The sequence below is a fragment of the Sebastes fasciatus genome, chromosome 18 (assembly GCF_043250625.1).
Source record: "Sebastes fasciatus isolate fSebFas1 chromosome 18, fSebFas1.pri, whole genome shotgun sequence".
Lineage (NCBI taxonomy): Eukaryota > Metazoa > Chordata > Actinopteri > Perciformes > Sebastidae > Sebastes > Sebastes fasciatus.
Genome location: NC_133812.1, coordinates 16,156,460 through 16,174,426, shown reverse-complemented (window position 1 = coordinate 16,174,426; position 17,967 = coordinate 16,156,460). Strand labels below are relative to the sequence as shown.

The following is a 17,967-nucleotide window of genomic DNA, read 5'->3' as shown; positions in this document are numbered from 1 at the left end:
TAATCTGAAAAAAACAAACATGTGCCTCTGTGTCTTCCAGTGCTCCTAATGGCATCTGTAAGATTTCACAGACCGGAGGAAAACAACCAATCAGATCCGAGCTGGAGCCTGTCGTCTCTGAGCAGCTGTCAATCACTCACGAACTCTGATCAAACGGTCAAACTAGGCAGCGCTGATCAAATATGAATCAATATTCTGTTACTCTAATGCTTATTTCTCGCCTCAAATGTTTTCAGAAACATCAGCGCTGCCTAGTTTGACCGTATGATCGGAGTTCGCAAGTGATTGACAGCTGGCTCCGTTGAATGAACAGCCAATAGGAACGCTCTCTCTCTGAAATGACCTGTGATTGGTCAAAGTCTCCCATCACAGGCTAGATTTTTTAAAACCTGAAAACAGAGCAATGAGGAGGTGCAGAAGTCTAGTTTTCTCTCAGAACATTTGAATTACAATATGCTGAAAGGTTATTATGGAATTTTTGCCCGATGATGCCAAAAATATTCAGCCTCCTGCAGCTTTAATATAGCCTCATATGTATAAAATGATTAGCCTATCTCTTGGTAGTATTGTTATGTGCTGCTCTTAACATTGTGAATTACCACTAGTGGGATTCCCTCCTGCTAGATGCTGCTGCCAATCATGACATATTGATGAAGAATAACCTTTAAACCAATCTCAAGTCATTCACAAACCAACAACAAAAGCTTTGCAGGACTGCAAAAAATTGAAAATAAATGTAGCTAAAAATATATAACTACAGCACCCATTACTACAACTACAGCAGACCTGTAACCATAGCAACGTAGGAAAATCCAGCACTCAAACCACTCATCAAAAGTCTTTTGACATTAAAGTTATTACTGGACATATGAATAGTAGCTACTTGACGTCTTGACATGACTGGATGTGGCAGAGGCTGGAAGATTCAACAAACCTTTGTATTAATAATGTATAAAAAAGAATAAGAGAAAAAAGAACAAGTAAAACAAAGACTTGATTTAGCATTGTTACATGACTATTGCATCAAAAAGCCTCAGAGGTTATTATATTTGAAGGAGGAGTAGGTTGTCCACCTCTTGAGTGATGGAGGAAACCCTCATCAAGTAGACAACAGTGGTTACACCCCGCTATCTAAATGCTCTCTGAGCAGTACAGATTGGATGCTTCACTGGTTCAAAGTCATTTGGAGTCGAAGAGAGGAAAAGAAGGGCAGAAAAGGAAAAGATTTAGGGGAAATAGGAAAGGACAAAGAAGGGGACGATTATTGCCGATGATTTATGACGGAGCAAGTGGTTTGTGTTGAAATGTGGACACAATCCACTGAAAGCCTGGAGCACAAGCACGTGTGGAATAGTTTTATTACTGTCATACTGCGGACCACAATGTATTACTTCTTTCTTTTGCAGAAGAGGCATTCTTTTCCTCGGCAAACTCAGCTACCGGAAGACTGCAATGTCAGCAAAAATGGGGATTAGGGGTTGTTCTTACCATTATCTTTCATTGTGCACTTAGATAAAGATGTTCTTTATAGCTTCATTCAGGGAGGATATGTGTGTGTTTGTGTGTGTGTGAAGCTGTCCATGTCTCTCAATTCAAATAGCAGTAGTCGCTCATACAAATCAATATTGTGGACACATCTTCACACACACACACAGACACACACCCTTTCTTTTACACCCACACACACACACACCCTCACAAGGGCAGAAAGGGGAGCTGAACTGCATCTGATAATCAAATTACTGAAAACCCCTGTCAGCTTTGGGTTTGTGTGTTTGTGTACCGGTCACACACCTGCATGCCATGCTGAATAATAAGTTACACCAGGGACATAAACCGTGCAGACTGCCTCGCTAATTCAGGTGAATTTAATTACCGCACTGACACTGACTCCATGTAGCCAAGCCTGCTTCTATACGTACTGATAAGCTGGCTGTTGATGTGGGAGTGACTCAGGGGGTGCCACGAGTTTAAATTATTGGTCAAAGCAAGGAAAAAGCTCTCTCTCTTTTCTCCCTTAAACAAAATGGTAATTTATGGTGAAAAAAACGAGAAACAAAAAAGGCACAAGGGTAGGTTGTACTGTATAGGTGACCTCCTGGCAGTTGGTCTATAAAAGTCAATAAAACATGCAGGTTCTCTTGAATTGATGCATACAATTCAATCAGGAGAGACTCGTATGAATTGAATGGTAATTTATTACAAAGTGCACACATTTATAAATACTAACAGTCTTTGGCGATTTAGACCCAATGTGACATAGTAAGTGGGAAGTGATGCCGTAGTTGGATTTAGGATTATTCCCCCCGGGTTTAGACACTGGTGATGGTGGTAGTGAAAAGATTGATGCAGATCCAATGAATGAAGTGGAGCAGGATTACTCTGATGTGGTGAATCTGGAGGAGATGGGGTGGTGGAGGGTCGCATCAGTTTGTGCTGATACTGACACTGAAAACAGCATAAGAGGAGAACAGTTTTAAACTTTTGACAGCAACGATGTGATTGGTTTAGGGAGATATGGCAAGATCTGATTGGTCACTGAAAAGAGAGACGCCCATAATCAGCTGACATAGTAATAGCCCATGAGAGAGAGACCCGGTTAAATGAGCTTGAATGAGATTGCACCCCTAGTCTTCCTGACTGAATTGACGCATAAGCTTCATTAAAGGGACTGTTTGTAACTTCTTACACGTATAAATCTACCGGGTCGGGATCCCATGGGCGCTCACGTGTGGCCCTGCGCATCCGCTCCTCTGCCTGCTTGCTTTCACTCACACAATGCGTGTGTTCTCGCTGTCTCGCTCCACCTCTAGACGAGCATGCGCACACACTACACACTGCAGAAGAGTTAGTTTAGCTCTGAGAATATCTAGTGGACGTTTGTGCAGAAATAACTGCTGCAGCTCCTCCAGACCAACAGAGGTTTCCCATGTCTTGTGAAGTGATGGAGAGTTTCTCTTCCTGCTTCAGCCTCCGGGGCTGAAGCAGGAAAAGCCAACACTAGGATCAGCAGTGATTCATGGAGAGACCTCCGTCTGGTCAGCTAACATTACTGCCAAGCAGGTGAAATATAGAGTGATATTGTGCTTTTAGCTGACGTGTGCCGCCTCACTGTTTTGAGCGATGCTCGTTCACGTCTATTTAGAGCGAGCAAGCGCGAGCCCGACGCTGACTTTCGTTGACTTAACGGCCACAGGTGTTGCTGTTAACAAGCATTTCTGAAAGTTACAAACAGTCCCTTTAAAACATGCAGGTTCTCTTGAATTGATGCATACAAATAGCAAATTTTGTTGTGTTTTTGATAACACAGCTCTCTACTTAGCAGCATGATGTGCCAGTGTGCTCTTGAGCCAGGCGCTTTAAAGCTTAATGGCTTCTCGGAGGCCACCAGGGGAAGAAGGCATGGGGAGAGGCTGATGGTGCTTATATAGAAAGAGCATCTTTCATAATTTATACTGCACACATGTGAGACACCCTTTTTTTTTGCAGAATCTCAACTGTGAGGGAAACACCTTCAATTTATGCACTGCAAAAACAGCCCTACTAGAAATAAGATTTAATAAAGATTTCTTGTTTTGAGCAAAAAAATCTGCCAATGGGGTAAGCAAATTTTGCTTGGCTAGAATTCTTAAAACTAGACTATAAATCTAGACACGTTAAGACTGTAATGTGTCTTAAAACTAGAAAAATAGGCCAAAATTTTACAAGCAAAGAAACTGTTATTTAAGACATGTTTACTTAAAATGAGTGTTGTGCTTTCTTGATTAAGCTGACTTTAAGAATTCATACCTTAATTAAGATTTTAATATCTTATTAAGAAAAAAGTTAGATATATTTTCTTAAAATAAGATTACTTTTCTAATGCAAAACTTGCTTGTCAAGATTATTTTTCCTTTTAGGCAAAAAAATAAGAAAGATTTCCTAGAAACAAGGCTTTTTTTTACTTTCTTAAAAATCCTTTTTTGCAGTGTGTTCATCCACTGTAAGTATGAGATTTTGCAGCATGGGAAGCAGCCTGTGAAGTGTTGGACAGCGTGCAGGTCCTCTTCTGTTGTTACAGCAGGAGGAGCGCACACTGACCATAGAGCAGTGGGAGTGCAGCATCACACTGGTGAATCCATCCTCTGACCGGTACAATCCAAAAGGTGCAACAATGTCTCCAAACACCAGCGTGGATTTCTTGGAAGCGAATCGTTCCTTTGACGCTCCATCCTCCTAGCGCATCTTCTGCAGGGAACGCGATGTCCTGGATGTATTTTCTCCGGAGATTGTACAAAGTGGAGAGGGAATAAAAAGCGCAGCAGCTCGCTGAAGGAAAAAAGGAGAAGGAGTGGAAGGAGCCATGTGGAGAAGAGCCACGTCCCTCGGCGGTGGGAGCAGCGGAGGCTAAAAAGCGACACTAACAGGAGAGCATTATTTGCGCTTTCTTGGAGAAAAAGATCCGTCGATGAGGAAACAAAGAGAGACGAGATGGTAGAGAAGTAAGTGCGCTATAACAACTATGAAATGCATGACTGTGCACCTTCAGAGAGTGATGATAAATGAAAGAAATGTATGTTTCTGTGTTGTTTAATTGCAGTTAAATATCACAATATTATTCATATTTTACCCCCTTTATGCTACTTTTTTATCATAAAGTAGCTTTTTATTATAAATGCACCAATATTTCTGCATTTAAAACCAATTAAGAACGAGAGAAATTAGTAAAAATGCTAATGCATTCATTAAATACTAAATATAGTACAATAATTTCTATATTTATGGGTTTATTTGACATGCTTTCAGCTTATACTGAGTGAGTTATCCTCTCCATAAGTTGTTTACTGTGAAATACTGGCTATTAAGACCTCATGGGGTGGTTATGTAATTGCATCTACTTCAGCAAGCTGTTGGGGAAACTGGATTGTGACAAAGAGTGTTTAATATTTTATGAGCCTCCATTCAGTCGCTACATTCATTTGTATCAGTGGGACCCAAAGGCAACGAAAAAGGAGATAAAACCTGTTCCATTGTGGCAATATTGTACAGTCTATTAGAATTATGTTAGTGTGTGATGATCTGTTACATGTATTTATCTTTATTATACTGAATGTAAAAACGTAATATTTGAATACTCTATTATTATGAGTTGAGATTCCCCTTATTAGATCCAGCTCAGAGGAGGAAGCTAAGATATGGAAATACATGCATTTAAGTCCAGATATAACTGTAAATGTTAATGTTGGAGAATTACAGGTGGTATGAAGTGAGTTGCATTGAATGACAGGTGCCATAAAGTACCATAAGAGAGGAAAGTGGCTTTACAGTACAGACACAGGAGGGAGTGTTAAGTCTTCTGAAGTATATTAAACCTGCAGTTCATTTGTCTTTTAGAGTGGAGGAAATAATAAAGGTTATTATAAAGAATATTTTTCAATAGTGTTCAGGTGTCAGATCTGTCCTGGAACACTTTGTATGAGTTTAATATCCTTGACTTATTGACGGTAGAGAAGATATTGTAAGTTTGAAGTCAAGTTCAGCGCTCAACCAACTTTCTCAAGACGGTTATCGCCTCACAGTGTATTTGCATTAATCGTTCTCTTATATAGAGCCGAGACGATTAGTGGATTAATCGATTAGTTAGTGACTGAAGGGTCACATTTTTCTGCAGAAATGTGGTTGAAAAATGGTTTCAGCTTCTCAGATGTGAGGATTTGCTGCTTTCTTATCGTTGCAAACTGAATATTTTTGTAAGTTTTTGGACAGGTGGTTGGACAAAATGAGACATTTGAAGACTTCATGGTGTGCTCTGGAGACGTTCTATGGTTATTCTTCACTTTTTTTCTGACGTTTTAATAGGCCAAATGTTTAATTGATTAATCGAGAAAATAACCGCCAAATAATCGATGATGGAAAATAATCGTTCTACTATTAGATTGTATGATCCATATGGTACATGTCTATTTATGACTTTATCTAATAGATAGATAGATAGATAGATAGATAGATAGATAGATAGACTTTCCCTTTATGGAAACAATCTTTACTGGCAAGACAGTATTTGGGGAAAACAGAGTGATGTTACAGATAAATAAGACTAAGATGAGTATTCCCAATGGGAGTCTCTTGTAATGGAAAGAAATTGATCCACATTAATCAGTTCCATCCTCACAGTGGCCGCACCTGACCTTCTTGACCCGAAGTCTGCCACCCACAACTCCAAACCTCGCCTGTCATTCTCGATAGTCAATCCAGTGGTGCTGAACACTCCAGACGACGACGACGACGACGAGTGCGTCACCCGAACTACTGTCATGAGGTGGAAAACTGTGTCAGCCATCTTCTTCCTGGTGGTGCTTTACCTCATCATCGGGGCGACGGTGTTCAGAGCGCTGGAGCAGCCTCACGAGAGCTCCCAGAAGCTGGCCATTCTCGCTGAAAAACTGGACTTCTTGGCCATGCACGCCTGCGTCAACTCCTCCGAGCTGGAGGATTTGGTTAAGGTAGGTAGAAGCATCAACTTCATATTAATAATTCAAGCCTTTTCTCTTCTGCAAGTGATGACTGACAAAATGTATTAAATACTCCACAGTGGGAACAGATTTCCTCATATATATATTTTTCTGAGGTTCTTGCTGGTGTTTGTTTGGGGATTGTGGGTAGTGATGGCGAGATGAAGCCTCATGAAGCTTTGAAGCTTTCCAGCAAATTGGTTCGGAAAAGGGTTCATTGCTCGAGGCTTCATGTGCTCACGAAACCACCTGGTGGTCAAAGAGTGTAAAACAGACAAATATGATCTTAACCATGTGATAAGATAAGATATTCCTTTATTAGTCCCGCAGTGGGGACATTTGCAGTGTACAGCAGCAAAGGGGATAGTGCAAGAAACAAGATGCATCAGCTAACACAGTAAAAAAGAGCTAAACAAAGTGTAACAAAATATGAACCAAGTATAAAGATTGGAAGTATAAAAATAGGAGTCTATACAGTATTGGCAATAAACAGACTATTAACAAATTTGCACAAGTGGAAAATGATATTGCACAGTGAGAATTAAATGAAAATCCACCTGAAAATATCAGGTTATTGTCAGTTTGTCAGTTTTTGGTGTGTAAGTGTAAGTGCTCTACTGGGATCAGTGCTGGTTGTGGTCTACTGGGAACACAGATCTGTGATATACTGTATTTTGCGCCAGTAAAGGCTTTTGGGAATGACTATAAACAATGAAAAAAAATCTATTACCATGTAATCAATTTATATATATATATATATATATATATATATATATATTTATATATATATATATATATCATATTTAATAAAATGTCTATTTAGTAAGTATATTATGAGTATATAAGATACATGTATAATAAACTGTAATTGTTTTGTGAGTAATTCATCTTATGTGTGCAAACCAATCCTAAGTTAATAATTGTATTGTAGTGGAGTGTAATATAATATAATAATTGCAGGAGGGTTAATATTAGTGTTCTGTGTCACTTCTGGAAAGCGGCATTGGTTGAACCAGTGAAGATCTGAAACACTTCATGAACCAGTGGGCGGTACGGCCGGGCAGTGAGGCTTCGGATGTCATCAATGACGTCATTGGTCTAAAACGAAACAAGCCTCGATACACGCATCGCGGAAAACTTCCTGGATTACTCGACACACACTCCGAAGCCTCGGCACAGCACGTAACATCACTAATTGTGGGTAGGGCACAATGATTGACAATGATTGGGAGTAAACACTGCCAGAGCTTTAACCTGAGGATAATATGTTTTTCAGCTGGTTGAGCAACTGATGAAGTAGTTCATTTATATATTTATTCTGTGGCCTCCGGCTGTATTATCTCACCTAAGTTCCATGTTTTTCATAGCATGGTTATACATCCTACTGGATTGCGAGACATTGCGCTTCAGACTTAAACACAAGAGACCATTCTCTGACCATTCATTAAACATAACCGTGATCGTTCCCTAACCTTAACCACGTGTTTAGTTATGTCACCATGACGACGAAGGTCCCCTAACCTTAACAAAGTAGCCGTTTTAAGCCAAACCATGATGTTTTCCTAACTTAAAGGAACAGTGTGTAACAATTAGGGGGATCTATTGGAACATAATATTAATAAGTATGTTTTCTTTAGTGTATAATCACCTGAAAATACGAATCGTTGTGTTTTTGTTACCTTAGAATGAGCTGTTTGTATCTACATAGGGAGCGGGTCCTCTTCATGGAGTCGGCAGCCATGTTTCTACAGTAGCCCAGAACGGACAAACCAAACACTGGCTCCAGATAAGGCCATAGGTTTAGGCACAAAAACCCATTTTCACGAAAACTTGAAAACATTTCTTTGTGCCTAAACCTAATCGAACCTTAACCATAGTGTTGTCATATCTTAAAATGGATAGAGGCATCAGATCAGAAAACGCTTCTATGTGTTGTTCTTACAAATGTTATACAAAATATAAATAATAAACCTGTAGTTTCTAAAAGCAAAGCTATTTCAAACATACTGCACTATAGCCAAAGTATGAACCGTGTAGTTGTATTTAAGAAAGACAATAAAAGATGACTACATATCAGATTAGACTCAGTACAGGTAAATAATATTACATGTTCTGGATCTAATAAAAACAACAACAACAAAAAAAAGACATCTCAACCTCCCTAATTTTGACTGTGCTCTTTGAATTTCCAACAAAAAAATGTAACACAGTCACTTCATGTGATTCCTCCTTACTGGAAACAAATTCAGAAATGTTGCTACAAATCAAGCCTGAAAGGCTCAAACTGAATTCAAGTTTTAACAAAAGCAGACTAAATGAAATGAGTCATTCATTAATTTTCAATCACAAAAAGCTCATATAAAAATGCATTATAAATATCAGCATTGAGTGAGCCGTCTTCTAATAAAAGACATCCACTGACTTCCACCACCCTCCTTTATGGATAAGTGGATCTCACATGAACCGAACGTGTCAGGGTTGATGAAAAGCATTGCCGCCGGCCTATTGGACTAGTGGGTGATGATTTTCTCCTCTAATGTACAGAGCTGAAAGGTCTTTTAATCCCTAGGGAAACTGATTTGTCTAGCGCTCATAGTTTCGGCCCCCAGCTGGACCCTTTCCCACTAAAACGTCCTCCAAGCTCACAAGGGACATCCAAGAAATACAAAATGCTTATTTTGCATATTGTGTACACGACTTCCCATGTTGTAAACTCAAGCTCACGACTTTCATTTGAAGGCACCAGTATTGTCATTGTAGGAGTGTGAGCATTTGAATAAACCCACGTCCCTGAAACATTTCCTTTTAGCACTAAAAACACACAATGATATTGCTGTTGTTAGCCAATATAGAGTTGCATGGGATTTTCATTAATAAGCGAGTCTGTATGTGGGTTTTTGTCAACTCTCAGGCTACAGTAGAGCTCCTTTAATCACGTCAAGATGTTGCATTATTCTTTATGGCAGAGCGGTGTCGTTTCTGATAAAGTTGTATGATGAAAAAAGTCCTCACTGTAATGAGCAAGCTTTCTAGTTTTAATGACAGACGTCCTCTTGTAATTATGCGAAATTTTTCCAGGTATAACGAGACACTGTATGAATTATTTTTTTCTCACTGTTGCATCTCTGGGCTGCAGTTCAAATGTCGTTCATGCATATTCACCGTTACACAGAATAGAATGTATTATTTCTAAATTATGTATACATTTCTCCGTCTTCTGGTTTGCTATGGGAGATATAAAGTGGCTTGTTAAATATGAACTATTTATGAATTAGGTTTTTCAGTCATGCTTGAACAAGAAGCAGGTAGTTTCATTGTTATCTAGCTGATGCCGAATCTCTTTTAGTTCAGGAACTGTTGTCCAACTGTGTTGGCATTCGGTGACATTTACATATTAAAACTGACCCAAGCTGTTTACCAATCACTTGTATGCAAATGAGGCTGTTTTCGATTAAGGAGGGCTGGTAACAGATGGCACTTATTTGGCTTTAAGATGCTGATCTAATATTCAAAGATGGTTATGAGGCGTTCTGTCCTGAGATCTTCATCTATCAGATTGACTGTTAGATAATGATCTTGTGTCAGGAGTAGATTAATGAATGTGGAGCCCTGGACGAAGGAGGGCAGTGGGCTCCTGAATCCATCCAACTCTTATTTATGTTACCTTTAACATACACGTACAGTGATAAAAAACAAAGAAGCAGCTACTCGATACGTAAAAGCAAATGATACTTCAAGTATGTGTTAATGCTGGTCATACGTTTGTTATTTTTCCTCACCCATGGTAGCCCATTAGTTGGAAAACCACAGTCACCATAATTGTTACTGTCGCTTTTGGATAGTAAGGAAAACATAACTTGGCAGAGATCATATAGGTTGGAGGCAGTAGAAATAATGAAAGCAGCAGCAGTTTGATTCTTTTAGTTTAGAAAGTCAAGTGCTCTTTGTTTACTGCCCCACCATATGGCCACGCTAGCAGCGTCACTTTGGTCCCGACTGACATATCTTAATAGCTATTGGATGGATTGTCATGAAATTTTGTACACTTTTATAATGATATTAACTTGATTTATATAGCACATTTGAAAAACAACCGTTACAAAGTGTGTCACAAACAAGGACAAATAAAAGAAAACCGGAGAGCGATCAAATACAAGATCACAGTCAATAAATAGAAAACACACATAAAACAGCAGGAGTGAAAATAATGGATAGGAGTACACAAACATCCGTGTAACATGGTTGTAATTGGCCCCAGTGCAATTTTCTTTCTGGGGAACTCACCCTTAAAAATCAAGCAGACACTCGTGATCACACACACAACCATTCCCGACAATTGCAAAGCAGACTATTGCTATGTCAGCAACTCCCGTCCTGCACACCAGCCTCTGATCAGCACCACGGACAGCAGCCACTATTTCATGCTTTGTAGGACAAGTACAGCAGCACAGTACAGGAATGATGTATCATGCTGTTTGATAATGTGGCCCAAAGGGAGTTAATAAAGAAAGAAAATATAATTGGTCCTAGAATGGATCCCTGAGGCACCCCAGGTACATAGACGATGCTTCAGAGGAAGTAAGAACCATCAACAAACACAACACATTTTCTGTTCGAAAATTTTTGGAAGATCTTTCACTTGTCCAGGCAGCAGATCACTAGAAATTAGATAAACCTCTGTTGTAGGCTACTACTATTAGCTGAAGGATGTTGCTTACCTTTGCCATCAACCATGTCTCCCTTACTCTAAGACCCCTACTCTAACATTCATGATCCCTCTCAGGCTTCTGTCTCAGAAAAGCCAAAAGTCAATTGAGGGCAAACTGTCCTCTGTCCTCAAAAATGTTTTTTCAGAACATTTAATGTTTGTTTTCAGGCAAATTATGACTCCCTCTGTCACTGGCCTTTCCACTGAATCAGTCTGTACTCATTGTATTTTACAAAAACAAACTACTTAGTCCCTGGACCTCAGAAAAACAAACTGCAAAATGAACCGAATTAATTATTGGAACAAGAATTTAAGCTTACGAAAAACTGGGCAATTTGCCTGTAGGAGGCATTTAAGAGCACTTTAATCTTTTCCCAATGCTTTAAGGCTAATTGTGTGCCACTTTCTACAGTAAATAACATACCTAAAACAGATTTTGCTGTTGTGCTTTTACTAGACAACAGTCCGAGTAAACAGCTTTGCTCATTAGACAATAGCCTCACGACTTCAGCAGCCTCGAGAGCAACTCTTTCTCTTTTGATGATTTATTGATAAATGGCTTCGATACAGGTGTCCCCCACTCATTTTTATTTAATTATGTATACACACACACACACACACACACACACACACACACACACACACACACCTTTGTAGGCTCCCACTGATCAAAAGCCAGTCAGCAGAGGATCGAGGAGAGATGTGCTCTCAAAGGGAGTAATTAAAAAAGTGAGTGATGTCAAAAAGCTCAGACGATCCAATCTCTCCTGGCTGTTTGGCTCAGCTTGGAAACTGTCAGTGTGTGGTCTACACATTATCCTATCTTATCATTTCCCATGGCCGTGGTTCGTTGGCCAAAACCGTGAATTAATGTGGCCGCTTTGGATGGGAAACAAAGGGGCTGACTGAGCCAAGCCTATCTGATTGGGTTATTCACTAAATGGTGTTTTTTAGAAGCACAGTGGAGGTACGGTTTCCGAATTTTATCTTTGAACCATCTCTTTGTTGTGTTTGGAAATGATATGGAGAAGGAAGCGATAAAAACACTGAACTGATGATGTGTTCACCTTTGTACTTTATGGTCATTGTTGATTACATTTTCTCTTTTGGCTGTTTCATTCTGGGTAGATTTTTTGTCCTTAAAAGCTAGTAGCTACTGTCAAATGTTTGCCACACCAGTGCGTTTTTAAAATGCATCCATTGTTTTTGTAGTTTTTTTAGTTTAGTTTTAGTTTAGTTCGGGTTTTTCCCCACTTCCCACAGCAGAGAAAGAAACAGTAAACACAAAGTTAATATATTACTATCACCTATCGCCTATGACCTTATAAAGCTGATATGGTGAACCAACTCTTCCTCCACTGTGTTCACCAGCTAGTTGCTAATGTTGACTGTCTGCTGTGTGGTGATGGGCAGGTTGTGTACAGTGCGATCATCAATCAGCTGTCTGCTGCGATGAGAACGGTGAGAGTGAACCAAAACAGTAAAGCTGCAGGCCGTAAAACCAAAACAACGAGCTGAAAGAAGCTAAAATATTCCGTAGATCTGACGGGACCTGCAGCGTCGGATGATTATTTTCTGTGAGTTCCTCAATACAAGGGACACCTTTCGCATTAAATGTGAATATTTTCTGGTTTCTTTACTCGTCTATGACAGTAAAGTGAATATCTTTGAGTTGTGGACAAAAAAAAAGACATTTGAGGACGTCATCTGGGGCTTTGGGAAACACTGATAGACATTTTTCACCATTTTCTGTCATTTCATAGACCAAACAACTAATGGATTAATCGAGGAAATAACGGACAGATTAATCGACAGTGAAAAATTGTTAGTTGCAGCCCAAGATAAAGATAAAGGATAGTTTCAGGTTTGTGACAGGATGCAAACTCCACACTCTTACTTTCTACGTCGCTATATCTAGTACACACTATTTCCTGCATTGGCACTTAACGTTGGCAAATAGTGAAGTGCAAAATCGTTTTTTTTTTTATTTGAGTGAACCAAACCTGCTGTTATTTGTGCCTTTGTGCTTGTCAGCTTGTGTGGATAATCAATACACAGTTCCTTTTAAGCCTCAAAATAAAACTACATCACAGTACTTGCGTTGCCATCAGTCCATATCTCTCCACCCTCTGACCCAGCATGTCATGTTAACTCTTGTGTGGTTACATTAGTGCCTGTTCCCTCACTTTCCCATCAATTATTCATCCATTTCAGCCCTCACACACTCGATCTTCACTGCCTTTTCACACTCAACAGTCGTAGGTTAATGAAAGCTCTCTTGGTTTCCATAAGGATGATGAATCGTAACATCCTGGCATTGCAGTGACCCCTGTGCATGTGCCGAAAAAGCTGACAGTGCTACTTCAGAGGGGATGCGGGCAGCGTTATATGCTGCACATGATTATTGTAGCATTACCGCTCTGTTCCTGAAGGTTTATTAATATTAAATACAAATAATGGAGATCATCAAAAAGAGCTACTCCCCCACTAGTCTAACATTTATTGAGGTACACCACTTACTAAATCATTTTCTTGCTCTCGATTGTCATAAATCCCACATAGGCTACACAGAGTGGAATGAAAGCTTTAGTCCAGTAGAGTGTTCTTCTGGGATTTATTAGCATCGGCTCTGAAGCAGTGACTGCTGTTTCCCGAAGGTCTCAAAGATTTTCTCTTACTTTTGTCTCAGTAATGATTCAGTATCTTGAGAAACCACTTGGGCCAAGAAACCTTTTGTTTCACTGCAGGGAACTGCTGAAAAACTGATGAGATCAGTTTAATCCAGCAGTCAAAGGAATTGACAGTTTGCTAAGCCTCACACCCTGTTAAACTGTCCATTCTAGCACAGCAGATAATAATTTACAATAATAATGGGGGGCAGTCTTGCTACTTTCACACTATGAGCGTATGCCGGCATTGTAGTGTTGCTCAAACGCTTGTTGACGTAGTTATGTCGTCAAATAGCGCTGGGGACTGGCTAACAGCATTTTTTTTAGATGGAACGGAACAGGGAGAGACAAAAACATATGATTAGTTGACTCATCACAGCGTCATTTGAGCGCTGAAAAAAGTTGAGACCAGCTCATAGACTGTGTATAAGAAGTGGACGTAGTCACCATGACGTCAGCCATTGGTTTGTGGACTGCCGTTTTCAAGCCTCGAGTTTGGCGTTTTGGCCGTCGCCATCCTGGTTTTTGGCAACCAGAAGTGACACGAGAGGGTGGAGCTAAGTACAACAGAATGCTGAATAAGACATTTTTAGGCAACCAAAATGTTATAATTACATATAATATAACAACACCCAGACCGGTCAACGCCGTGGTAGCGACCTGTCAATCATAAGGTAGCCCCGCCCTAAAGCATACCCTGCTTTATAGTCTATTTGACTCTAAATGGAACCATAATTTACTAAATGAACATCATGCTGTATTGAAGAAGACTTGAAACTAGTGATTGAGACCATAAACTCATGTTTACAATGTTTACTGAGGTAATAAATCAAGTGAGAAGTAGGGTCATTTTCTCATAGACTTCTATACAATCAGACTTCTTTTATGCAACCAGAGGAGTCGCCCCCTGCTGGATATTAGAAAGAATGCAAGTTTAAGGCACTTCCACATTGGCTTCACTTTCCAGACCCAGAGGTTGCCCACTGAGCAGGACTGAGCTGCTAAAGTTAGCCTAAATGCTGATATAGTAGCTTCCAGGAGTGGCTTCCTCACAGTGGGGAAATACAGTAGATGTGCTGGTTGCATACAGTTTTTTTTTTACATAACCCGTGATCCACAAATTAATGTAGTTAGTTGATGATGTACTTGTGGCTTTGTAAGTAATGCTCATTTATCACTCTAGGTAGTAGGCAAATTAGCAAGACTAATTAGGTGGGTGCATATCAACACACTGTTTAACCACATACAGTCTATGATACACACTACCTATATCTGTAGTGTGGATGCACATCTTTCAGTGCGTGTCTCCGCGCTTCACTGCTCCTCACATCTATGTTTAGGTGATCGTGGGTGTGAAAAGTCGTGCAGTGGTGTGTTTTCCCTCCAGCTGGTGGCTTCACTCTCCTCATGTCTCCTGTCATGCGAGTACAGCACTGAGTGGGAAAACACATGGCTGATCTGTTTCCTGTAGCCAACAAACCGGCTGTTGTCTAAAGGGCACGCTCATAGTCAACCTGGGCAAGACTAACGGGCACGCAGCTGGTATCACATCATAGCTACACACTCTGTGACTGTGACAGCACAGAGTACATGTGTTTAATATTTAAACCTTTCTTATGCATTAATGAAGGTGACAGATGCCTCTTATTGTTTCTCGTAACTCTTAATTGGGTTTTAAGCTTGGATGCTTATCTTGGCTGTCATATATTCCCAAAGAAAACTGATGCACGCCACTAATCTTCTGATGTTCCTCAGCTCACCTCGTACCACACTCCCACTGGGAGACTGCGCATTATGTGCTAACTTTTTCTTTTACTTTCCTCCCCAGCAAGTGGTTTCAGCAGTCCGAGCAGGCGTGAACCCTTCAGGAAATGCATCCAATGGGACAAGCCTCTGGGACATCAGTTCCTCCTTTTTCTTTGCTGGGACTGTTATCACCACTATCGGTAAGAAAAGTCACAACTTAGTCCTCGTTCTTCTCTCTTTTGTAAGAGGCTCCTGACACGTTGAATGCAATGCTTTGAAAATGCATACAAAATTACATTTACTTTTCAAATTGTCGAAAAAAATTTTGGCTTTATAAGCGCGGTCCATCTATCACAGAGCCATCAGAGGCTAAATACAATTTTGATGACCATTTCAGCATGAAATTGCAGTTGCATAGCAAAAATACATCAACTCCTTTTCTAGATCATTGCACCCGGACTAGACACCAAAATTTCAAAGATGTATTGGCCACACTCTCTAAGTTTACACATTGTCCTAAAAACTAAACTCTAACATCAGCAAAAAAGAAAAAAAATAGTTTTCTACTAGCAATTGAAACTAGGGATGCACCGATACCAGATCGGATATCGAGCAGATACTGACTCATTTAGCTGGATTGGATATCGCTGACAATGGGACAGATACATTCATTTCTATGTTTATATACTATATACATTATATACTGGATTTGAATTCCTGTGTCAGTTTTGACCAATTTGTTACTGCATTAAAAAGGTTTACATCTGAATTGTAATTCCTGGTAATTTTGAAGATTTTTACCAAGTTGCTGGTGTACGATTTATTATTTCAATAAAAAATAACAATTCAGTAAATTCATATCTATGTTTTCATTTGTCACATTTTGCTTTACACAGTTAGGAAAGCAATGTTTAAGTCAAGCGTGATGTTGCCTTACACATAAATGAATGATCCCAGTGACTTCCACACAGTGAGGCATGCAGTTTATAAATTACACACCTCATTCACAAGTGCTCTTCTCTGCAATCTCCTATTAATTCACAAAAACAGAAATGAAGTCTGCGACTTTATATCAGAACAATATATCAGAAAGTTAATACGTGCCTGCTGGAGACAATGGGGACTTTTTTTCCTCATGAACCGATTCACTGAACAGGAACTGTAACCTAAAGAGCTTCAACTGATCTGACACTTACACAAGAATAGGAAGTTTAAGGGCCTGTGTTCATTTGCTCTCAGTTACTATAATCTGGGAGCTGCCGACTCTATCAGCCTGTAGCTCGTTCTCTGTCACCTCCAGCTGGAAGAGCTTACTAATCAACACCTCTCACACACACATGCTTATTTGTGTCACTTTTGGGGACATTACATAGACCTACATTCGTTTCATGGAGACTTACCCTAACCTTGAAGCTACACTGGGTAGAATTGGAGCAAATATGATTAAAAAAAGTTATTTTATAAAACAGTTGCTATATCCTGACATTAGTGCATGAGACAGGTAATCTGAAATAAAAAATCATGTTCCTCTATGTCCTCCGATGTCCTCCGGTGCTCTTACTGGCATCTGCAGGATTTCACAGACCGGAGGAAAACAACCAATCAGAGCTGATCTGGAGTCTGCCGTCTCTGAGCAGCTGTCAGTCACTCACAAACTCCGATCAAACGGTCAAACTAGGCAGCGCTGATCAAATATGAATCAAGATTCTGTTACTGTAATGTCTATTTTTCGCCTCAAATGTTTTCAGAAGCATCTTGTAGTGTACTGTTTAGCTGTAAAATGAGAAAGTTTGTGACCCGGCAGTCATGTTGAGATCAGTTGAGAAAATACCAAGCACCGCCCATCAGCCGGAGCACAGCCAATAGGAACGCTCTCTCTCTCTGAAATGACCTGTGATTGGCCAAAGTCTCCCGTCTAGTTATTATCTCTCAGAGCACTTGAATTACAATATGCTGAAAGGTTATTATGGAATTTTTGCTCAATGATACCAAAATATACTGCCTACTGCAGGTTTAACCATAACCACTACTTACCTAACCCTAACCTTAACCACTCACCCCAAACTTTTCCCCCAATTTGTCAAGCTGTGCCCAATTAACTGGCCTTTAGTCTGAAATGTGTCCCTGAAGGTGGGAACACACACACACACACACACACACACACACACACACACACACACAGTCTGACAGCTCTTCTTGCTCCTCCAGACGGACCTTGACAGATCAGTGCATCTGTTCAGTGGGCTGTTGGGCTCCTTTTCACATCTCCAGCATCCTGTCAGAGCTCATTCTCCAATCAGAGAGTACCTTGAATTGGAATAAATTGACTTTGCTTGTTTTCCAGATTAATGGT

At 40.0% G+C, this 17,967-nt stretch overlaps 1 protein-coding gene across 1 annotated transcript in view; it reads left to right on the top strand.

Moving 5' to 3' along the window:
• The first annotated feature begins 4,072 nt into the window (after nucleotides 1-4,072).
• LOC141756347 (potassium channel subfamily K member 2-like) overlaps nucleotides 4,073-17,967 on the top strand; it is a 30,611-nt gene continuing 16,716 nt past the window's right edge. The window contains exons 1-3 of the mRNA XM_074616005.1: nucleotides 4,073-4,481; nucleotides 6,154-6,482; nucleotides 15,697-15,814. Of these exons, the coding sequence (XP_074472106.1) occupies nucleotide 4,481; nucleotides 6,154-6,482; nucleotides 15,697-15,814 (448 nt within the window). The 5' untranslated portion in view covers nucleotides 4,073-4,480. The remainder of the gene's footprint in view (nucleotides 4,482-6,153; nucleotides 6,483-15,696; nucleotides 15,815-17,967) is intronic.